The sequence below is a fragment of the Pelecanus crispus genome, chromosome 5 (assembly GCF_030463565.1).
Source record: "Pelecanus crispus isolate bPelCri1 chromosome 5, bPelCri1.pri, whole genome shotgun sequence".
Taxonomy (NCBI): domain Eukaryota; kingdom Metazoa; phylum Chordata; class Aves; order Pelecaniformes; family Pelecanidae; genus Pelecanus; species Pelecanus crispus.
The window spans coordinates 32044596-32064325 of NC_134647.1; the positions used below are offsets into that span (position 1 = coordinate 32044596).

At 40.6% G+C, this 19730-nt stretch overlaps 2 protein-coding genes across 3 annotated transcripts; one reads left to right on the forward strand and one right to left on the reverse strand.

Annotated features, from left to right (window-relative positions):
- Positions 1–657: 657 nt before the first annotated feature.
- Positions 658–9132, reverse strand: MAIP1 (matrix AAA peptidase interacting protein 1). The gene is made up of 5 exons (XM_075710887.1): positions 8794–9132; positions 7297–7368; positions 5350–5476; positions 4212–4362; positions 658–1850 (listed from the first exon to the last, which is right to left on the reverse strand). Exons 1-5 carry the CDS (start codon positions 9130–9132, stop codon positions 1772–1774), a joined length of 768 nt encoding a protein of 255 aa, XP_075567002.1. The 3' UTR covers positions 658–1771.
- Positions 9133–9423: 291 nt separating this feature from the next.
- TYW5 (tRNA-yW synthesizing protein 5) lies at positions 9424–19104 on the forward strand. 2 transcript variants are annotated; one of them, XM_075710541.1, is made up of 8 exons: positions 9424–9534; positions 10538–10692; positions 13730–13799; positions 14678–14722; positions 15245–15382; positions 16263–16350; positions 16929–17045; positions 18746–19104. In XM_075710541.1, exons 1-8 carry the CDS (start codon positions 9448–9450, stop codon positions 19000–19002), a joined length of 957 nt encoding a protein of 318 aa, XP_075566656.1. In that variant the 5' UTR covers positions 9424–9447; the 3' UTR covers positions 19003–19104. The 2 variants fall into 2 exon arrangements, with proteins under 2 accessions (XP_075566656.1, XP_075566655.1); XM_075710540.1 differs by lacking the exon at positions 9424–9534 and adding an exon at positions 9831–9919.
- The last annotated feature ends 626 nt before the right edge of the window (positions 19105–19730 follow it).

Genomic DNA, 19730 nt, shown 5'->3' on the forward strand with positions numbered 1-19730 from the left:
GGTCTACTCTGCCTTTACTTCCAAAAACGGAGTGCTCGCCAATAAAAGGGCAATTCTTCATCAGTCATGACAGAGACTCCCATTTTGGTATACCCAATCAAACAAAAAAGATACTAATAAAGTAACCCAAATTAAAAATTAAGACACAACAGCATTTCTAGATAGACCTCTGTTTCTTTAATGTGAAAGCAGACACTCCTGAATATAAAGATGGTGTCACTGGCTTTTGTCTTCTTTTGCTCCATAATAATAGCTTCTCTTCTAAGCACATCTGCCCACTTCACTAGTGTTCTGCTTGTTTCCCCCATTACTATGTTAAATACGGCTGACTGCAGCCTCTCGCAGCACATCATTCAGTGGCCAGACTGGACATACTACTGTTTAGCATCACTCCATCAAATGGTCCACAGCACAATAAACATTTTTCACTTTGCCTCAAACTTTTCCAGACTGACTACATACAAAATGGCTATATATAATTCCAAATACAGAATTTTGTTTCTCCCCTGAAGACAAGGCTCTCTGTCATCACTGAACTTTGTCCAGAGGACAAATCGCAAATTCTCCATTATAAGGCTAGGCTGCTGCTGCTGCTAAGGCAGAGCAAAATACCAGAATTATTTTGGCAAGGTTTGACATCAAAACTTGTTGATAAGCTTTAAACGTTCTTCTCATTAAACCACTGCATCAAGAGAGCTGAACTATGGAAAATTTAATTTATACTTTTCAATCACAGCTACTGTGAATCACAGTAATTATACTTATTTTACACTTTCAAAACACTGCATGAATCTGTACAATATGCCTGAAAATTAGAAAGTTAGCTTTATCTTTAAAATTGAGATAGGGGTTAAAAAAAATCTGTTATGATGATTTCCTGTTGATCTGCATATAGAAATCTCAAGCTACTTACACCAGGGATCTCATGTTCCAGAAACAGAGATAATCTGAGAATTGGGAAATTGTTAAGTTGCAACGTCTAATTTTAACGTTTTGCTCATTTCTTCAACAAGTGTTTCAAACAGAGGACTTCATTTCATTTCACTGTCACGCCCTCTTTTAAATTCGTGTTTTCGACTGATTTTTGTTTCCTAAACCTCTAAACTTGGAATTGCCTGTATGTTATTGAATGGAAAGGAATGTTAGTTTTACTTAAAAAAAAAAAATTAAAAAAAATTCTTTGACCCATTTTCCCAGTGCAATGGTAAAAGTTTTTTCTTACTCCAATCCTGTACCAAATACTGATAATGGTTCTAACTTTCTTAATCTCAAATATATTCAAAAGCAAGATTACCTCAAAATGAACTGCTGAGGCTAAACAATCTCGGAAGTCCATCTACCTCTATTTCACCTTGCATACTATTCAGTTATATATTGTACAGTCCCTAGGGAAAAAAGAAACACATGAAAAGAACTCAGAAGGGCCACCAGCCATGGAAGTGTCATTTACCTTCAAACAGTACCATTTCTTCTCAGAAAGTAAGAAGTCGACATACCCGTCACACCAGCCTGCGTGAAACTGTGCTGTGTAAATGCCTTGGATGAGCATTAGTATTAATTAAACTTGTACCAGCCTGTTCCAGGGAAAAGGCTTTATTGCAATGCTGCAGCATAGTCTGAGTTTCAGAAACAATTTTGGGCAATCAAACATACAAAATTCATCCCTCTCTTGGTGGAGAAGGCAGGAAGGAGAAAAAAGAGACCAAAAAAAGCCTGATATTTGTTACATCAGAACATTTACAATGGTACATAAAAAGACGGTAGAAGGCATTTATTCTAATAGCCTTGGATGTTCAATCCGTGTAATTGTCCAATCTGGTTTTGCTCCTTCTGTAAATTCCCTTTGGAACCTGGAAAAGGAAAGACAGTAAGTGAAGAGTTGTTAAAACTTACTTGATCCTTAAAGAGCTACTAACACCAACAAGAAATCATGAAGAAATATTTTACTTCAAAACTATTCCTATAAAAGCTCCTTAGACTCTGATGCTTATGCCCCCAAACTAATTCTATAGTAAGAAACAAAGTGCACTGACTTCAGAGTGTTTTGGTTCAGATCCCACAGACAGGATCGAGCAGCAACAGTGAAGACCCCAATATCAAGAAAGCACTCAGTTTTCACAGCAGTAACTATGAATATAGCTTTGTGGCAGATCTTCATCTCTAAATAAAGGGTTTCGTTTAATGGGACGGTAACTGCATTGTAAAGGGAAATCACATGCTATGCATTCTACCTGAAAATTTTCATTTTTACTGAACTGTACTTTAAAAAGTAATGTATTTTCAGAAAGACATCAAAGATCAAGCTAACAGTAGTACTGAATCTCCCGGAAAGAAAATTTCGCAGCTGTTGACAGGAAAATGAAAACATCCATCCGTATTTTCAAAGAATCTTCTCTTCCTTTTCTAGTCATGAATGCCTTCCTCCCTGAGCATGTCAGTTTTGATGACTTGTCATCTAAAGATAAGTCTGAGCTTCAAGCTGAATATTCATGCTCCCAAGTAACCTGTTTACAGTGGACAAGAGCAGTATAATCTTATTGCTTTGCAATTACATGCAAATCCACTCCTGGAAACTCTCTTCTCCAGACACCCAAATACTTAACACTAGGCTTCCAAGGCCTGTAGTATCTTTGCGCATCTGAGTTTAGGTTAGCACTGTAAATAGCAAAAGGAACACATACTTGCGAAGATCTCTCTGCTGGGGATTAGGAACAGATATTTAGGGCTTTAAGGGGAGGCTCTTGAGGTTAATGGAACCTCAGAAGCCTCCAACACTAAAAAAGATGCTGAATTTGGCTAAGGGATGGATCCACAAAAATCTATGCAGGCAAAAAGCACTGGTGTCCTCAGAGTGTTTCCTTTGTTTCAGAGCTCCTGATCATCTAGACCCCATAGTCTCTCCATTTTCAAACATGGTGTCCTGATTTCAGCTGGGATAGAGTTAATTTTCTTCCTAGTAGCAGGCATAGTGCTGTGTTTTGGATTTAGTAGGAGAAGAATGTTGATAACACACTGATGTTTTCAGTTGTTGCTAAGTACTGCTTATGCTAGTCAAGGACTTTTCAGCTTCCCATGCTCTGCCAGGTGCACAAGAAACTGGGAGGGGGCATAGCCAGAATAGTTGATCCAAACTGACCAAAGGGCTATTCCATACCATATGACGTCATGCTCAGTACAGAAACTGAGGGGGGTTGGCCGGGGAGCAGCGATCACTGCTTGGGAACTGTCTGGGTATCGGTTGGCGGGTGGTGAGCAATCACATTGTGCATCACTTGCTTCGTATATTATTATTATCATTACTATTTTACTTTATTTCAATTATTAAAACTGTTCTTATCTCAACCCAGGAGTGTTTCTCACTCTTACTCCTCTGATTCTCTCCCCCATCCCATCGGGGTAGGGGGAGTGAGCGAGCGGCTGTGTGGTGCTTAGTTGCTGGCTGGGGCTAAACCACAACACATGGGTGTAGAAGTCATTGATTATATTGCATTTCTCTCACAAAAATCCTCACTTTTTCCAACTTCTGCGAATGTTCTTTTCAGTACATTTTGCCAACTGTGCAGATATTTCTGCACTGCTCTGAGATCAGTAAACTAATACAGACATTACAAGCATTTCTATGAAAATCCATCTACCTAACGTGTGCTTTGAGGGCTTGGATCAGTGGCATGAATTATCTGAAAACCAGGTGATGTCTGCTTTGTTCTGCCCTTCTGCAGAAAGCATTTGGCTAAAAAATTTCCTCTTTCATGAGCTACTTTTTCTGCTAATTGCTGTTCTGACTTTTATGCAGGAAGTCAACAGCACCACACTTGACTGCTTGGCTTGACTGCACTGCTGTAAGCTGTTCTACAAGAAATGGGAAACAAGGACTGATATTGGCCTATTTCCTGACAGCTGCAGCAGTATAGGAAAGGATCAGAAACCTCATTCAGTGCTCCAACTATTGTTCTTCCTGACAGACAAAGAATTCCCATTAATCTCAAGTCAAAAGCAAGGTAATAACATAATGACTTTAAGGGGTATTTAAAAAATTCAGTCCTAGAATAAAAACTGGAAAGCTGGATGAGAACTGAGATTAGAATCATGATAAATTAAAACATACCAAGTTCTGCACTGGCACAGTGTGAATGCTTTCAGTTCCCAAACTGCTTTCCACGCAGCTAGCCCATGTACATGAAGGAAAAAAAAAAAAGGACAAGTAAACTTACTCATAGTTTGCTGTTAAAAGATGTCTTTTTTCTTTTGTGCTTTCATCTCCAAACACAATCTGGAAAACCTTGGTTTCACCTGGTACTTCATCAGGTAGGTTAGCACCATTCAGATACCAGAAACGCATCAGAATACTAACAAACTTCCTTCCTGTTGGAAATAAATCAAAGCATAAGGTAGATCTCTTTTTTCTCATTGGTCAAATACTCCTATTTACTATCTAGTGTATATTCTAGTGAGACCCTGGAAGGGCAGCTGACTTCAGCCATAAAGAATGCATGATAGAATAATGAACAATAAAGCTATTTAAAGCCATATTTATGCTGTTTAGCAACAATAAAAATACACTCCATATAAAGGTATGTATTTTATTGTGTTGCATGACATCATACGTAATCACACAATATGAAGAAAAGCTGGTTACTACAAGGTCCAAAGCCAACTACTGATACTACAAAAGTATGTAGAGCAGTTGAAACTCAGGAGCAAACTAAGAGGAAAAAAAAATCCTTATCCCCCAAAACAGGAATAAAGGTCACTGGGTCTGACAATTTGAAATCGTCATTGTCTAACCCACGGTTAGACTAGAAACCATCTTAACTGTGTCTGATAGTGAACTGAGCACATAATGCTGTATTTAAACAGAAGAAAAACTTGTCTGAGCTCATCATTAGCTTAAAAAAAAAAAATTAAGAAGTCCTAGAACAAAGTATATTCCCTGAAAGCAGAATAGAAGTGAGGACAGCAAAATTTATTTAATTATCCAGCCTTCACTATTCTTCTTGAAAGATATATTTTCATTGCTGAAGCAACAGCTTTCTGCATATAGTAGAATAATTGGTTTTGAGTGGTTTGAGATTGCTAAGGACTAATAATGTAAAAATCTGAAATTACAAAAGAAGAGCAATGAGCAAGACCTAAACAGAAGTCAAAACAGTACCACAACTTATTAACAATAATCTCTCAGGTTCTGGTTTAAAAGGAAATCAGGGAATTATACATAGATGAACTACAAACAGAAGAACAAGGAATGAGAAACAGTACTCAAAGACACATCTATAAGGAGAATGCCTGCTAGTAGCAAAACCAGGAAATAAGACTGCCCATTGCCAAAATGTTTTAGAATTCTAAACATACCATCATCATCATAGTAAATGCGAACATCTCCTTCTGTTGTGTACATGATTGCATCAATGTCAGCTGCTAAAGCATCCCTGTGGTTGTCAGGGAGCAAAGAAATCTTTTCCTTCAGCACCTGAAGTACCTAAATTCAGAAAAACTGTCAGTTTTTCATTAGGAAACTGAAGTAACAATCTTTTCTACTGCAGTTAATAAAATGAGCTGTATCACCAAAACATTTGTATAACATATACAACAGCAGAAGTGAAAAAGCACTGGGAAATTTGGCATTCCCAAACCCTAATTCAGAGATATTAAAGAAGATCCATTTAATGCTCAAACCAACAAAACCAAAGTATTTTCAAAAATATTTCGAAAAGGTACTGTCAAAACAGAAGCTGCAAAGCAAGGCATATAAGCCCAGAAAACACCAGTTAAACTTGCTTCCACAATCATTCTTACACTCTGCCTTCTCACTGATGGTTTCTCGCTACATGTATATTCCTTAGCTTTTGATTAAATTATTTTTTAGTTATCTTTCACAAATTTCTTTGAAAACTTAGTGGCAATGGAACCGATTTATCTTTGTCATTTTGTAATCCACATTCCCATTAGAAAAAGTTTAAACACTTGCAAATCAGAAAAGACTGAAAAATCCTTGCTCTGGGACTTAAGTTCCACGTCACATTCACATCTGTAGTATTTGAGTGTCCTAAGACCTACACAGCTGTGTTGAGTAGAAAAAGGGTATGGCACACGAACTAACAGAGGCACAACCTCAAACACCACACGAGAAAGACACATCACAAGGAAGGACGAAGCTGCGCAGCACTTATTTTTAACTCATACTCAGTCTTTAGCCTAACTTGAATTGCCATTTTTGAATAACAAACAAATCCAGAGATCACATGGAAGCAAGAGGCGACCTTCACTAGAAGACGTTGGTTTCTAGTACATTTTGCCAGTATAAAATTCACTGGCCAAAGCAACAACAAAGTAGTGTGGTATCACAGCCTCATCCACTATGTGCTGTGGTTACATGAGGTCTCTGGATCAATGTTAACCCGATCACCTGAAGAATTTAAGATGAGCAGGGGAAGAGGAGATGCTCTTTCAAAACAACTATAAGAAACAAACTCACATTTTATTGCTACCTCTGCTCAGAGAGAGGAGGCAAGATTGTCCAGTGGGGGTGCACTAGAACAGCACCAAAATTTCTGCTGCAAAGGCATGGGTGGCAATAGGGCAGGCCAAGCTGACAGCCAGTAAGAAGGCAGACATAGACCTGAGGTATCTCCTCCACTTGACACTGATGCATCTGCTACCTCCGTCCCCTGGGAAGGCCAAGACAACTTCAGCAATTAAAAATGCATAAAAACACGGAACACCCAGCACGGATGTTCAACTAGCCAGGTCAGCCATACCCCTTAGACCATGACACAAGACTGAGGCCTTCCAGCTGAAAGCAGTAATTGGCTGTATGATCAGGGGTGGGAACATATTAGTGCAGCGGGGATGAGCACAAACCAGTTCTTTTCTTCATCAGAATTCTGGTGCACAGACCGAAAGCGTCAGCTATCTGCCTACACCAACAGAGGTATGCAATTCTGCCTACCATCCAGAACCCACTGCCTTTCAATCTTTTCTGGTATACCAGCAATGTTTTTGGCAATTGGTCCTTATGCTCAATGGGAAGAATTTTTTTTTTTTTTAAATAGAGTAACTTTAAATTAAGTTTCATGTCTTGTAATTAAACATAAAAAAGCTGCAGGACAAATAGTTGCCCTGTTCCGCATTATGCTGTTTTTCCCCAAATTAAACCAAACTGGCAGTATTTGTAGATAATGACAGGCTGAATGCATGTTGCTTCATAATGGAAAATCAATTGCTAGGACAAGAGATGGGAAGCATTTACCTCTGCTGATACAAGTTCATCCAGCAGGTCAAGTTTACGCTGGCATTTACCTCTGCTGATACAAGTTCATCCAGCAGGTCAAGTTTACGCTGAGACAGCAGCTTTGAAACAACAGAAAAGGCCTACCAAAAAAAAGAAAAAAAGGGGGGGGGGGGGGGGGGGGGGAAGAGATAAATACATGAACAAATAACACTAGGTTGGCTTATTTTTCGGACAAATCCATCACTATGCAACAAGCTACCCAGATATTCCATGATTTTAGATTTCAATGTTTGCAGAGTATATCACCATTGAAATGGAAGCCCTCCATCATTAAAAAAATGATTCCATGAACATTTAAAGCATCAAACCTTTTGGTAACAGGCGAGTGAATGCATAGCTTACTAAAAAAAAGCATTACAGTAATCTACATAAGTTGTTTTTACTCTTTTTGATAATTCAAACAGTCTGTGTCTTTCCCTGAAAATATTTTGTTCCTCTTCCCCTTTTCCCAGCTCATCTCCTGGTTTCAGTCAAAATAGAAGCTCCAGTTTATAAAATTTCTTTATATATCTGGTTTAGTCTCTAAACTTTGGGAAACTCAACTCCCCTTTTTCCCCTCAATTTTGCAGGTATAGTTACATACAATAATGCCTCTCTATATTCAAGTAGCGTACTTGTGAAATGCTGACAGCGTTTAGGACGCTACAGCAAGTAAAAACAAGCAAAAAAACCCAGGGCAAGGCAAAACAGGTGGTTCTGCATGCACAGCAACTAATTTGGTGTAGGGTTTTTCTTGTCTTTCTTGAACTGATCTCAAGCATTTTAACATTCTGTCCCCTACCACCTGGTGTGTTGTTTTGGGTTGGTGGGTTTTTTTTGTTTATTTAAATTAAATATAATAACTGAAGTTTCATAGCAGGTAACTGTAATTTTTACATGATCAGCTTTGAGATCACTCCCTCTTTGACACAATCTGCTGGCAAAGCTTATTGGGTTCATTTACTTGGAGAAAGAAATATATCCACCATTCTACTTGTAGTTGCACCACTATTCTATTCTATGCGTGCCTCAGCTTTGTCATTTTAGAAAAAACAGTGAAGAGGAGATACATTTCCCCTTAAAGTCGCTAAAACATCTGGAAGCACCTTTCTTCATACTGCTTTGGGGGATGGCAAAACCAGCTCATTTTAATTCTGGAATCCGGGAAAAGAAAACAAGAAAAGTCTGAAGAAAAGCGCACCTCCGGTTATTCTCGCTTCCCCCAGAAGTGAGGTCCTTGGAGCCAAAAGCGGGGAACTCCATCTACTTCACGGAGGAGTTAACCGAGAGAACACAGGCGCTGCGATGCCCGCATGTGCGATTAAACCCGGGCACCGGCAGCCCCCTCGGGAGGCTCGGCGGGGCCGCCGGCGGGCCGGGGCGCGGGCAGCGCGGCTGCGGCCCCTCTCCCCGCAGGCAGGCAGGCAGGCAGGCAGGCAGGCAGGCAAACAGGCCGGCCCCTCCCGTCCCCCTGAGGCACCGCACCGGGCCGGGCGACCGAGCCCCGCCGCCCGCTCGGCGCTCACCTGCTTGGCCCCCCGCGTGAACTCCTCGATGCTGAACTCCTGGTCGAAGTAGAGGCGGATGAGGAGGTAGTAGAAGCGGGTGCGGAGCCAGGCGAAGGGGCTGGTGATCCTCACCACCACCACCCGCCGCTGCGGACCCTCGGCCTCCGGACCCTGCCCGGCGGTGCTGGCGAACCGCACGGCGGGCCGGAGCGGGCCGAGCCCGGCCAGCGGCAGGGGCAGGGGCAGGGCCCAGGCGGCGGCGGCGGCGGCTGCGGGCGGCGGGACCCGGGCCGCCGCCGGCGCCGCGAGCGCCCGCGCGAGCCAGCGGCCCCCACTGGGAACGGCGCGCAGCGCCATGATGGCCGCTGTCCCCTCCCCCCGCCCCGTCCGGCCGCGGCGCCCGCTCCGCGGGAAACAGAGGCGCCGCCGCCGGTTCCCCAGCGGCAGAGCGTCCTCCGGAGGCGACGGAGGACGGGGTGAGGGGCGGTTCTGGATCGCGCTGGCTCAGAGAAGCGCGCAGTTTTCCCCAGGACCCTCACTCCGGGAGAAGGGGGACTCCGTTGGCTGGCCGGCCCTTGCTAGCGGGAGGACGTGGGGAACGTTTCTGCGGGAGCTCTTCTTTCCGGGGGGAGCGGCGGCAGACGGACGCGGGTGACCGGCGCGGAAGCGGCCATGGAGCGGCAGGAGCAGCCGGTGGTGCCGGTGGCGCGGCTGGCCGGGGTGACGCGGGAGCAGTTTCTGCGAGACATCTACCCCCGGGTACGGCTCTGCTGCTCTCGCCTCGGCCCACCCGAGCGGCCCGGAGCCGCTCCGCAGCCGCGCGGGGCAGGGTGGGGTTCGGCGGCGGCGGGCCCGGCCCGGCCCGGCCCGGGGCAGCTGCCCGAGCTGGCTGCGCGCCGGCTGGGTGTCGTGAGCGGGGCCCCCGCTGGAGCGGCTGGGCCTGTACGGGGAGAGGAGGGAAGACAGAAGGTCCGCGGCACCTCCTCCCCCGGCAGAGCCGGTGCCGGCAAACCGCAGGGTTTGGGTTTGTGTGTGTCATAAAAGCTATCGTGATCCGTTGCACTGAATGTGAGTTTAGGGGCAGGGAGCTTCTACAGGCAAGTCTCTTGTGAGCTGCTGAAGTGCTCTGACAGCTGATCTCTCCGTGAGTTCATTTTCTTTGACAGCGGTTAAAAAAAGTACGATTGCTGTGTTGGTTGCCTTGCTATCCCTGCTTCCTTTATTCTCCAAGGTCCCAATCCAAAGCAGAAGTGTCTTTCACCTGATTTTTTTTGTATGTGCTGGATCAAACCTGTTCGTTGGTTGTCAGCATTGAGGAGCCTTAAAATAGGTGGAAAAAGCTTCTTTCATGAGGACGTATAGCACCACCATAGCTCACAGTCTGGACCTTAACTGTATGGTCTTTTGTCTGGTTTTGGCTCTGGCTAGAATGACTAAAGTTAGTCCTTAGCCTGACGAGATTCCTCAACGGCCCCAGCACAAAGTGAGTGTTAAAATTGTCTTTGCCTCTCCATATTCTTCCTTATCCTGCTAGGCAAGAGGATATAGTAAATAGAGAAACAGTCCCACAATTTACTGCATTTTGTTTCAACATTCAGCATTCTGATTCATTTGTGAACAGAGCAGTTGTGACTTTGTGTAGCAGGTCCTAGTATTCAACTGACTTGTTTGCGTGTACTTCATTTGAAAAACTAATTCTGATTTTTTTTTTTTCCACTGGATGCTATGATCATTTCACCGTTGAATTTTTTTTGTTCCTTAGAGAAAGCCAGTAGTGCTGAAAGGAATGGAACTGGGCACTTGCACAAACAAATGGACAGTAGATTACTTGAGCCAAGCTGAAGGTTCTAAAGAAGTAAAGATTCATGTTTCTACGGTGCCACAGATGGATTTCCTCAGTAAGAACTTTGTGTATAGGTACTTCATTCCAAGGCCTCTTGTATTTTAAAAGCATGTGCTTGCAACTTGCAGACATACAGTGCATCTGTTTGAAGCTGAGGGTGAGAATATGAAGATACCTTCTGAAAACTTTAAATTACATATCAAAGTGCTGTCCTTGATTCCCCTCTCTTCATTCAACAAATATCTCAACACCCTGAATAAATGCTTACAGGGTGAAAGGAGGGGCCAAACAGGGCCTTAAGAGTGATGGCATGAAGAAGAGTTATAAAGGGATTTTGACAGAGCACTCTTGTAGGAAATTTGAGCCTGGCATTTGCTGGCGTTAATAAAAAAAAACAAACCAAAAAACCCTTGATACTAGATGATATGCTTTTTTTTTCTAATTATATGGTGGGTTTTCAATGTTACTGCATAGTGCTAGTTTCTGACTCATCATGGATCTGAACCTCTTTGAATCCTGGCATGTGGCAGGCATGCTATTCCACTCTAGAGGGATGTTACTAATTAAAACCAAGCTCCCTTCAAAGTGAGCATGTGCAGTTCTCAGAATGTTCTAACTACTGGATACCACACATTTCACCAGCTCTTTAATCTTGATGTGGGTCTCATAAACCCTTGATCTCTGAAGTTCCTCTCATGTAGCTGCCAAAACATTTCGTCAGAGTTCATCTAATCTCAGTCATTGGGTTGCTCTTCAAGGGTAAATGCCTTTATTTTAGTTGTCATTTGTTTCCCCTAAGTGGGAACAAGATGTGTTCAGTCTGTTAAACTTTTAAGAAGGCAGAAACATATGCTGTAAGTGTAAACAAGCTACATGTCTCTATGAGTGGAGCCTGTTGTTCAGGGGAAAAAACCTTATAATCATGCCATATTCTGCTCACTGCATAATAAACTTTTGAATCTTTGAAATTAGGTCGTACTTGAATGACTTTGCCTTATCTCCATATTTCCTATTCCCTGCTCTATTTCATTTTTTTTTATAATACCTCTTACTGTGAGTTCACATACAGTTGATCTGGTGTGCTAGTTTTAGCAAGTTTGTAGACAGCCACATGGAGGTGCTCTGATGGTGCTTCATTGTAGCAGTTGTTAGGACTTTCACCTACTTCACTTGAAACTCAGGAAGCTTTGGCCCTTTCTACAGCAAGCCCCTCATTCTAATATGAAGGGAGAATAAGTAGAAATAAAACAATAGAAACAATGAGGACTTAACATGCAATTCCGTGATTTTAAACTGATGCACGTGAGTAGTACTGCAGTCCTGTTATAAGTTGCATGCTCCTACCCCTGTCTTTGTTTTGGTTGTGGAACTCATTCAGCCACCTTGTGATGTGCTACAGAAATCTGGATGTTTTTCTGCAGTTTTAGCTTTGCTAGCAGGTTCACCATGAGGTCAGATGAGTGCCAGTGCTAGCATAAGGGAGGAGATGGGATGATTAGGGTAGACAGCAAAGGCAGAGCTGTGGCAGCGCCAGCATGTGTCAGTTTAAGCTGTCGTGGAGCTGTGCTCAGCTCTTCAGCAGAAAATGTAAATGGGCATGATGTAACAGTTCAACTGAAGTCAGAGGATTGGTTTTTGTTTGCTTGTTTTTTCCATTGACTTCAGTGGTTGTTGTATTTGACTATTAAAAACAAGCCTAAAATGTTTACAGAAGTGGTCTAAGTACTGTCAGATGCAGGTCACATTCTGGTAGAAGGGATAACAGGATCACGAAAAATTTTGCTTGAGGATAGCTTCTTCTTAACCCTGGGTACTTGGCGGTTGCTCTGAAATTTGATGTTTACATGCAATATATTCGTTGTCCAGTGACACTTAATGTGAGATGGTGAACTGAATGAACGTAATATTGAATTCATAACATAATATTCATTAACAATGAATACATGTCCTATTACTACTTGTGCTTGGTTTGCCATTCAGCTATCAACTGATGCCAGAATCTGTAATGCTTATGAAAAGATTCCATTGCTTAAATGAATATGTAACACTTTTATTGACTTCAGAGGGATAGGCTCTAATGCCCAGTGATTCTTTTTGAATCTTCTGAAGTTGTGTTTAATAAATTCAAGGAAAATGGTAAAGGAACACTTGAAAATACCAAGATTCCTTTGTTTTCCTCAGCTGAGGTAGCACATATTTTAAAAAAAAATCAGATAACTGAAATAAATTTTATAGCTCTACAAATGAAGATAGGTATCTGTTTGCTTGCATAAATTCATAGCAGAAGATGCATAAATATAAACCTATGTGTATCACCTGCAGTAGTTTTCTTGATGCTGAGCTTTTCTGCAAGTTTATAAAAGCGTACAGTAAACAAGCCTAAAAATAACACAGTTAGAGAAATAGTCTAACCAAGTATTGTCAGGCGTTGGCCAGTTTGAGTTTAATTTGGCTGTGAAGAAATTTCTTGCACTGTGACTCAAACCATTCAGACCTCTTAAGCTCAAGAGCGGATCTTGTCAAAGTGTATAAATAGCTGATGGAGGGACTAAAGAAGATGGAGCCGGAGTCTTCTCAGTGGTTCATGGTGACAGGACAAGAGGCAATGGGCACAAGTTGAAATACAGGAAATTCTGTTAAACTCTTTCAAAAAAAAAAAAAGACCCAAAACTCTTTTACAGTGAAGGTGGTCAAACAGTGGAACAGGTTGCTCAGACAGGTTATGGAGTCTCCATCCTTGGAGATACACAAAACCCAACTGGATGCTGTCCTGGGCAATCTGCTGTAGTTGACCCTGATCTTGGCAAGGGGGTTGGACTGGAGGATCTCCAGAGGTGCCTTCCAGCCTCAGCAATTACATGATTCTGTTTGGATATACATTGGGATAACTTACTAAAGCAGAGAGGTTTGTAAGTGTAGGATTTCTATCTTGGTAGAACTCTTCAAACATCCACTGCAAACACCGATTAGTCACCATGTTAAAAAAAAAAAAGCATATTGCATCGTCAGTTATACTAGATATGGTGAAAGAGCTTATGATTTTAAACCTGGCATTTAGACCATGTGTTGTTACACTGAGTCATTGTATAAATTTAAATGTTTATATTTCAGAACTCTGCCTTTTGATGTATTTGTACAAAGAGCAGCTGAAGTCAAACACAAAGAGTACTTTCTTTCTGAGGTAATTTCCTTAGTGTCACAGTTTCTTCTGTTGGTTATTTTGCCAGTATATGGAGGGGAAAACAAGGAATTGTAATTTAAAGTCTTACTCCAATAAAGCACTTGATCTTAGATTTAACTGTTTAGTGTGGCTTGGAGCCAAGGGCAAAAATGTGGGGAGAAGTAATTTTTCTCGGAAGTTGTTTTGTATGTGTACAGTGTGGTGAACTTCAGTCATCCTGTTTCTGTTAACAAAAACTCCTTACATGAGCAAAAATTCCAGCATACAATTTAGAAATCAAACCTTGCTTTAGAATAACAACTGTATCATTTGTGTTTTGCAAGAAAATGTCATGAAGGTATTTTAGACTTTGATTACATCTGCTATCAAAATACAGATTTATTGTAACATAATTTGTGAGCAGCAAATGTATGTGTTATGTATCAGTGTTCAAACTAGGGATTTTTCAGATAACTCTGATTAGGAAGCAAACAGTTTTGAATGCAGACATGCTTTTCACATTTCATGCTACATAGGATGCTGTAAGTTTTGAAGCCAACTGAAATAGCTTCCTGCATCAGTGTTCTGAAGAACTAAAATTATAATCCGCATTTGTTTTGCATCTGTTCAGTAATAGCAATGCTGAAGCAGTTGACAAGTCTCCCCCCACTTTACTCTTCTACTCTCAGTTGTATTTTTCCCATTTCTTGACATGAACAGCAGGGAGCAGTAGAGTAAAGGCAGTATAACAAAGTAGCTGAATTTGTAAACGCCGTTTATTTGTACCATATTTTAATGAAGCCCTGCATTAGATTAATGAGAAAATATAGGCTCTTTGTTTAAGTGTGTTTGTAATTCTTATTAAAAAACCAAAACAATTCTCTTTGTGTTCTCTTCAGGATGAAAAGTACTATTTGCGATCAGTGGGTGAAGATGCTAGGAAGGTGAGTTTCTTGAGATTACAGTTCTCATATTGTAAAGTTGCAGTTTAGGAATATTTTAAAAAGCCTGTTGTCATCTGCTGGCTGTGTAGTACAGGCATACAACTTGTCTATGGTCACTTGGCCTGTGAATCTGACTGGATTTAGGTCAGAATATTTAAACCTAAGTGTCTAAAATAGTTGCTGTTATACGAGAGCTTAACTGATCACTGAAGAGCACATTTCCTCACCTCCCATTCTTTAGCTTTTGTTGTAAACTAATATAAAAGGATTTCTGATGATCTCTTGCTTCTTCAGTGTGATTTCTAGCAGCCATGGTTCAAAGCAACTCTCTGGCTGTTCTTATTAATATCGTTGACCAAGTCAACGCTGAAAGGGTGACCAGCAAAAAGCATTGCTATTTTCAGCTCTTCGCCAATGCTGAAGTTCTAGCCCTGTTTCATGTGATGGGAAATGATAGCAAAGTGCTCTCTTATTTTAATGTGCATATATGGTTCTCTGAGAGTTATGTCCTTTTTGTTTCAGGATATTGCAGATATCAGAAAGCAGTTTCCTATTTTGGCAGAAGATGTTAAGATTCCAGAGTATTTTGAGAAGGAACAGTTTTTCTCTAGTGTCTTCCGCATCAGCTCAGCTGGATTACAGTTATGGACACATTATGATGTAGGTAGTACATGTGTTCAGCATAAAATGTGGCAGATAGCATTATGGAGTTGAGATGTTAAGGTGCAAATCTCTGACAAAGATCAGTTAATGACAAACTATACATATTTTGAAATAGTGCAATTAATCACATTCAGTGGTAGTGAATTTTAAATAGATCTATTCTGTGGGCATAATATCTTACTGTTTTTATGTCTAACTCCATAGTTGTAAGATTAAATGACTGTTTTGAGTTTCAGTTAAAAATCTGAAACACAGTAACTTTCAACATTTTCGTCTTCAAGATTACCTTCATTTTTTTTATTCTAATGGCCAGATTGTTGGTAATTGTGCAATGACTGTGGTGGTCTGTTGCTGCAATGTGATAGATTCGAAATAAGTTTGTCTTCTAACATTGTGCAATATAATTCTGAATAAATTTATTTATAGGAAAAATATTTTTTTGCATTATAATTAAGAAAAAGAATCCTTTATCAATAGAAAGTCAGCAAAATGAGGTAGGAGTAACACTGAAAAAGAAAAGGAAACCCAAATATATTTTATATGATATTTTGCTGGTTTATATGTCTGAAGTGTGGTATGTCTTTGTGTTTTAAGATGGAAGAACTTGATTCCTATTTAAGGAAGAACACAAAGTTGCTGGAAAGCAATATTGTGTCTCCAGATATACTATTTGTCAAGAATGTGCAGCTAAGGGGATAAAGTAACTCACATTCTTGAGTTTTTTAGATTAACTATATGTGGAAGCTCTTCTAGCTAATTCTTAGCATATGAAGGTTTCAATAATTCCCTCTTTTAAGCTAATGATATTTTAGATTAGTTGCAGGCTATGTATTCATTCTTAACTCTTGGCTGACATCTCTTACTATGTTTATTCCAGGTAATGGATAACTTCTTAATCCAAGTAACAGGGAAAAAACGAGTTGTTTTGTTTAGTCCTCGAGATGCACCATATTTGTATTTATCAGGTATGCATGTCATCTAGTTCAGAGTTCGGTGATCGTAGTTGCCTTTCCAGCTCACAAGCGTTGCGCTGTAGAAAAAAATCACTAACAGACAGCTTGATATAAAAGAAGTCATTTGGTCCCTTAACTCTGATCCTGTTTGCTTTAGTCAATGCTGAGCATTTTAGTGGGGCAGGTTAGGAAATTTGCGAAGGAGTACAGCAGCTTTGCCTGGTTCTGTTTTCAGCACCTAACTGTGGAGGATTACAGTGTTCTGTTGGGATTCAGAATCATAGAATCGTTTAGGTTGGAAAAGACCTTTAAGATCATCCAGTCCAACCATTAAGTGTTTTGAATGTCAGGGAAAGTGTCTTTTAGTGTTAATAAGGTTGCAGTTACAGGAGAAATACAGACAACAGGAGATCTTGTCTGTTCAGTAAATGAGGAGTGCCATCAGGTTTGCCTGGTTTTTAGAAGAGCTACAGAACAATAAACCAGTATTAAATTTGATTCAAGAACTGCCATTTCCAGCAACGTGATACTGCTTTGTTACTGTTGGAAGAGTAGGAACGTTTATTCATTCCTTCTGAAAACTTTCCTAGGTACTAAGTCAGAGGTGCTGGATGTGGATAACCCAGACTTAGAGAAATACCCCCTTTTTGTGAAAGCCAAGCGGTATCAATGTTTTCTGGAAGCAGGAGATGTGTTATTTATTCCAGGTAAGTAACAAATGGTTCCTGACCGTGCTGTGTTTTTAAACAGCTTTGTTTGCAATTTCTCATTTCTAGGGATGGTAAGAGGTTACTAAAGCATTTCTGCATTATAAGTAGGAGCATCTAAAGATACTGGCAAAACTTGTCTACTTCTTCCAACTGTACAAATTAGCCTAATAAAAGGTATTACTATATCTACCTACAAATCCTACCTTCCCTCAAGATTACACTGTATGCTTCTGAATTTGTGTCTTAATAGATTAGCACTGAAATTACTTCAGTGACCTGAGTTTTCTAATGACAGAATTTGAGTGAAGTACCATTTCTGTTCTTCTGTAGCTCTGGCACTTAAGAACTGAGGCACATGATTTGATGAGAATTACGGATGGGAGAGTTATTGGACCTTCTAGAAATCTGTAATCACCTTTGGGGAATGGAAAGACAAATCCTAATCATTTTTCTGCACACACAGAAAATATAAAGCTGCTTCCTGGGCTGAGATGACAATTCTGGTGATCAGGGAAAGGCATTTGAATTACTGCTATTGAAATACTCCTACTTGTTACTAACTTTTTATTTTAACTCATCATGAGCTTGTGGCAGATACTTATTCGGTTGCTTTTCGTATTATCTGGGCAATATAAACAGGCCAATAAACAAGAAGACAGTAGGTTTTTAGGAAGTTTTAAAATAGATTCTTAGCCTTGGACTCATTACTCAATTTTGAACTTACCATTTGCATTTGTTTCTAAAGAAGCTTTTGGTTACAGTTAGTGAAAGGTATGTCACTCTGTTGCTAATGTAGGCATACATAATTTCTGTTTTGTTCTATGGAGTACAGTTTGTCTTTGCCAGTAGGTGTGCTGGTCCAAGCTTAAGACACACTTGGCACTCTTAAAAATGACTGGGGACTATAGGGATTTTTGACTCCAGAGAATGGTGCTAGCTTTGTCAGCATTCTGGAATGCATATCACTGTAAAAAGGAGATGTTATTTGAAAAATGTGTGTGGTTATTATGGAGAAGGTAGAAGCAGCCCCTCTTGCTAACCTGAAACTCCTTGTTCATTTCTCAGATCAAGCTTTTCTATGTCTTCAGCACGTACAAGCAAGTAAGCTGCAATAAGCATGGCAGGCTGTCTTTTGGCTTAAAATTGAAATAGTGTAAATATACCTCATTAAACTTATTTTTAAAATGTACTCGAGGCAAAAATGTCTTTGTTTCCTTACCACAGCCATGATGATTCAACTGAAAAGCCTCATGACTTTACTATGAAAAGATAAGCAACTTGCATGGGTGACCTGGCTGACACTGGTGGTTTACATTAATGCTTGGGCAATCTGTGCAAGGTTAGGGACTAAATCTATGAAAATAGGTATCTGCATTCAGAGTAGAGATGAGTGAGGTGAACAGGGAAAGATGTCTTATTTTCATCCTACACATGCTTATCATTTGCTTACATTTGAGTATCTCTTTATACTTCAGCAATTGTTACTTTCGTGTGGTTATGGGTTGACATAAACATCTTAAAGAACTTAAATTTGGTACAATGTGATATATTCAGGGATGAATATTTATAAATAAACAAAAAATACAGTAGTTGAGGCTCTTCCTCAACTAGATTTAGTTTGGGTGATTCTGACTTGTTTTGAGTCACATGGAAGTTTCAGATAGGAGTTTTCATTTTAGACATTCTTCTTTCTACAGCTTTGTGGTTCCATAATGTAATTTCTGCGGAATTTGGAGTGGCACTGAATGTCTTTTGGAAGCACCTTCCTGCTGAGTCCTACGATAAGAGTGACACTTACGGAAATAAAGATCCCACAGCAGCCTCTAGAGCTATACAGATCTTGGACAGGGCCTTGAAAACACTTGAAGAACTACCTGAGGAATATAGGGATTTTTATGCTCGGAGAATGGTGTTACGCATCCAAGAAAAAGCCTATAGGAATGATTATGGATAAAATAATGCATTGTAATTCAGCAAGCTCCTATGAAAGTAGAAAATTGTATGTTGATATGGAAACTGTCCATGTGTACATACATACACTTTCTGTAAGACTAGTAAAAACCATATTGATAAACTTTGTTATAGATGAATGTTTATCTTGTAGATTTTTTCTTGTTTTTCTTCACGTGCAGTGAGTGCACAGTCTGCTTGATCTGGGATGGTCTCTCTTCTACAATGAGGCGTACATTTGTGGTGCCTGCACTTTTAGCTCTACTTTTTTGGAGTGTTCTACATAAATTTTTCTGAACAAAAGTTTTGGTATCTAGGCTGGGCTGACAGCATGTATGCTTAGAAGTAACTGCACATCTTCCTGAATGCTACCTCGTTTACCAAAGTTTAGGAAAGCCGTAGTGGTTTCTGAGGAGGTCCAAGAAAGCCATTGGTGGTGGCTGTAACGGCCATGGTTTCTTTTTGAGTAATAGCCTGGCAGTGTGGGGGAGTTTCTGCTCCCCCTTGTGGTGAAACTGAGAGTGGGCATGGGAAAAAAGCAAAAGCTAATGATGCAAGGTTAAACTTAGACTCGTGCAGCAGCTTGACAGCAAAGTAAATGATTTACCCCTTTCCTAGCTGAATAAGGTATTGTGCAGTGAACCTTGTTTGTCACTGCCCCAGTGCTGTCGGGCAGCATTGCTGTTTCTGCAGCTGTGAAACACTTGCAACTTATGTGCCCACAAATTCATC

Bases quoted from the DNA above. Each gene is read 5' to 3' on its own strand.
- TYW5 (XM_075710541.1), top strand. From the start codon at position 9,448: ATGGAGCGGCAGGAGCAGCCGGTGGTGCCGGTGGCGCGGCTGGCCGGG. The intron at 13,800-14,677 runs GTAATTTCCTTA...TGTTCTCTTCAG, and splicing joins AAGAGTACTTTCTTTCTGAG to GATGAAAAGTACTATTTGCG. The intron at 16,351-16,928 runs GTATGCATGTCA...AAACTTTCCTAG, and splicing joins ACCATATTTGTATTTATCAG to GTACTAAGTCAGAGGTGCTG.
- MAIP1 (XM_075710887.1), bottom strand. From the start codon at position 9,132: ATGGCGCTGCGCGCCGTTCCCAGTGGGGGCCGCTGGCTCGCGCGGGCG. The intron at 4,363-5,349 runs GTATGTTTAGAA...TATTTCCAACAG, and splicing joins CATTTACTATGATGATGATG to GAAGGAAGTTTGTTAGTATT. The intron at 1,851-4,211 runs GTAAGTTTACTT...TTCCTTTTCCAG, and splicing joins CTTTTAACAGCAAACTATGA to GTTCCAAAGGGAATTTACAG.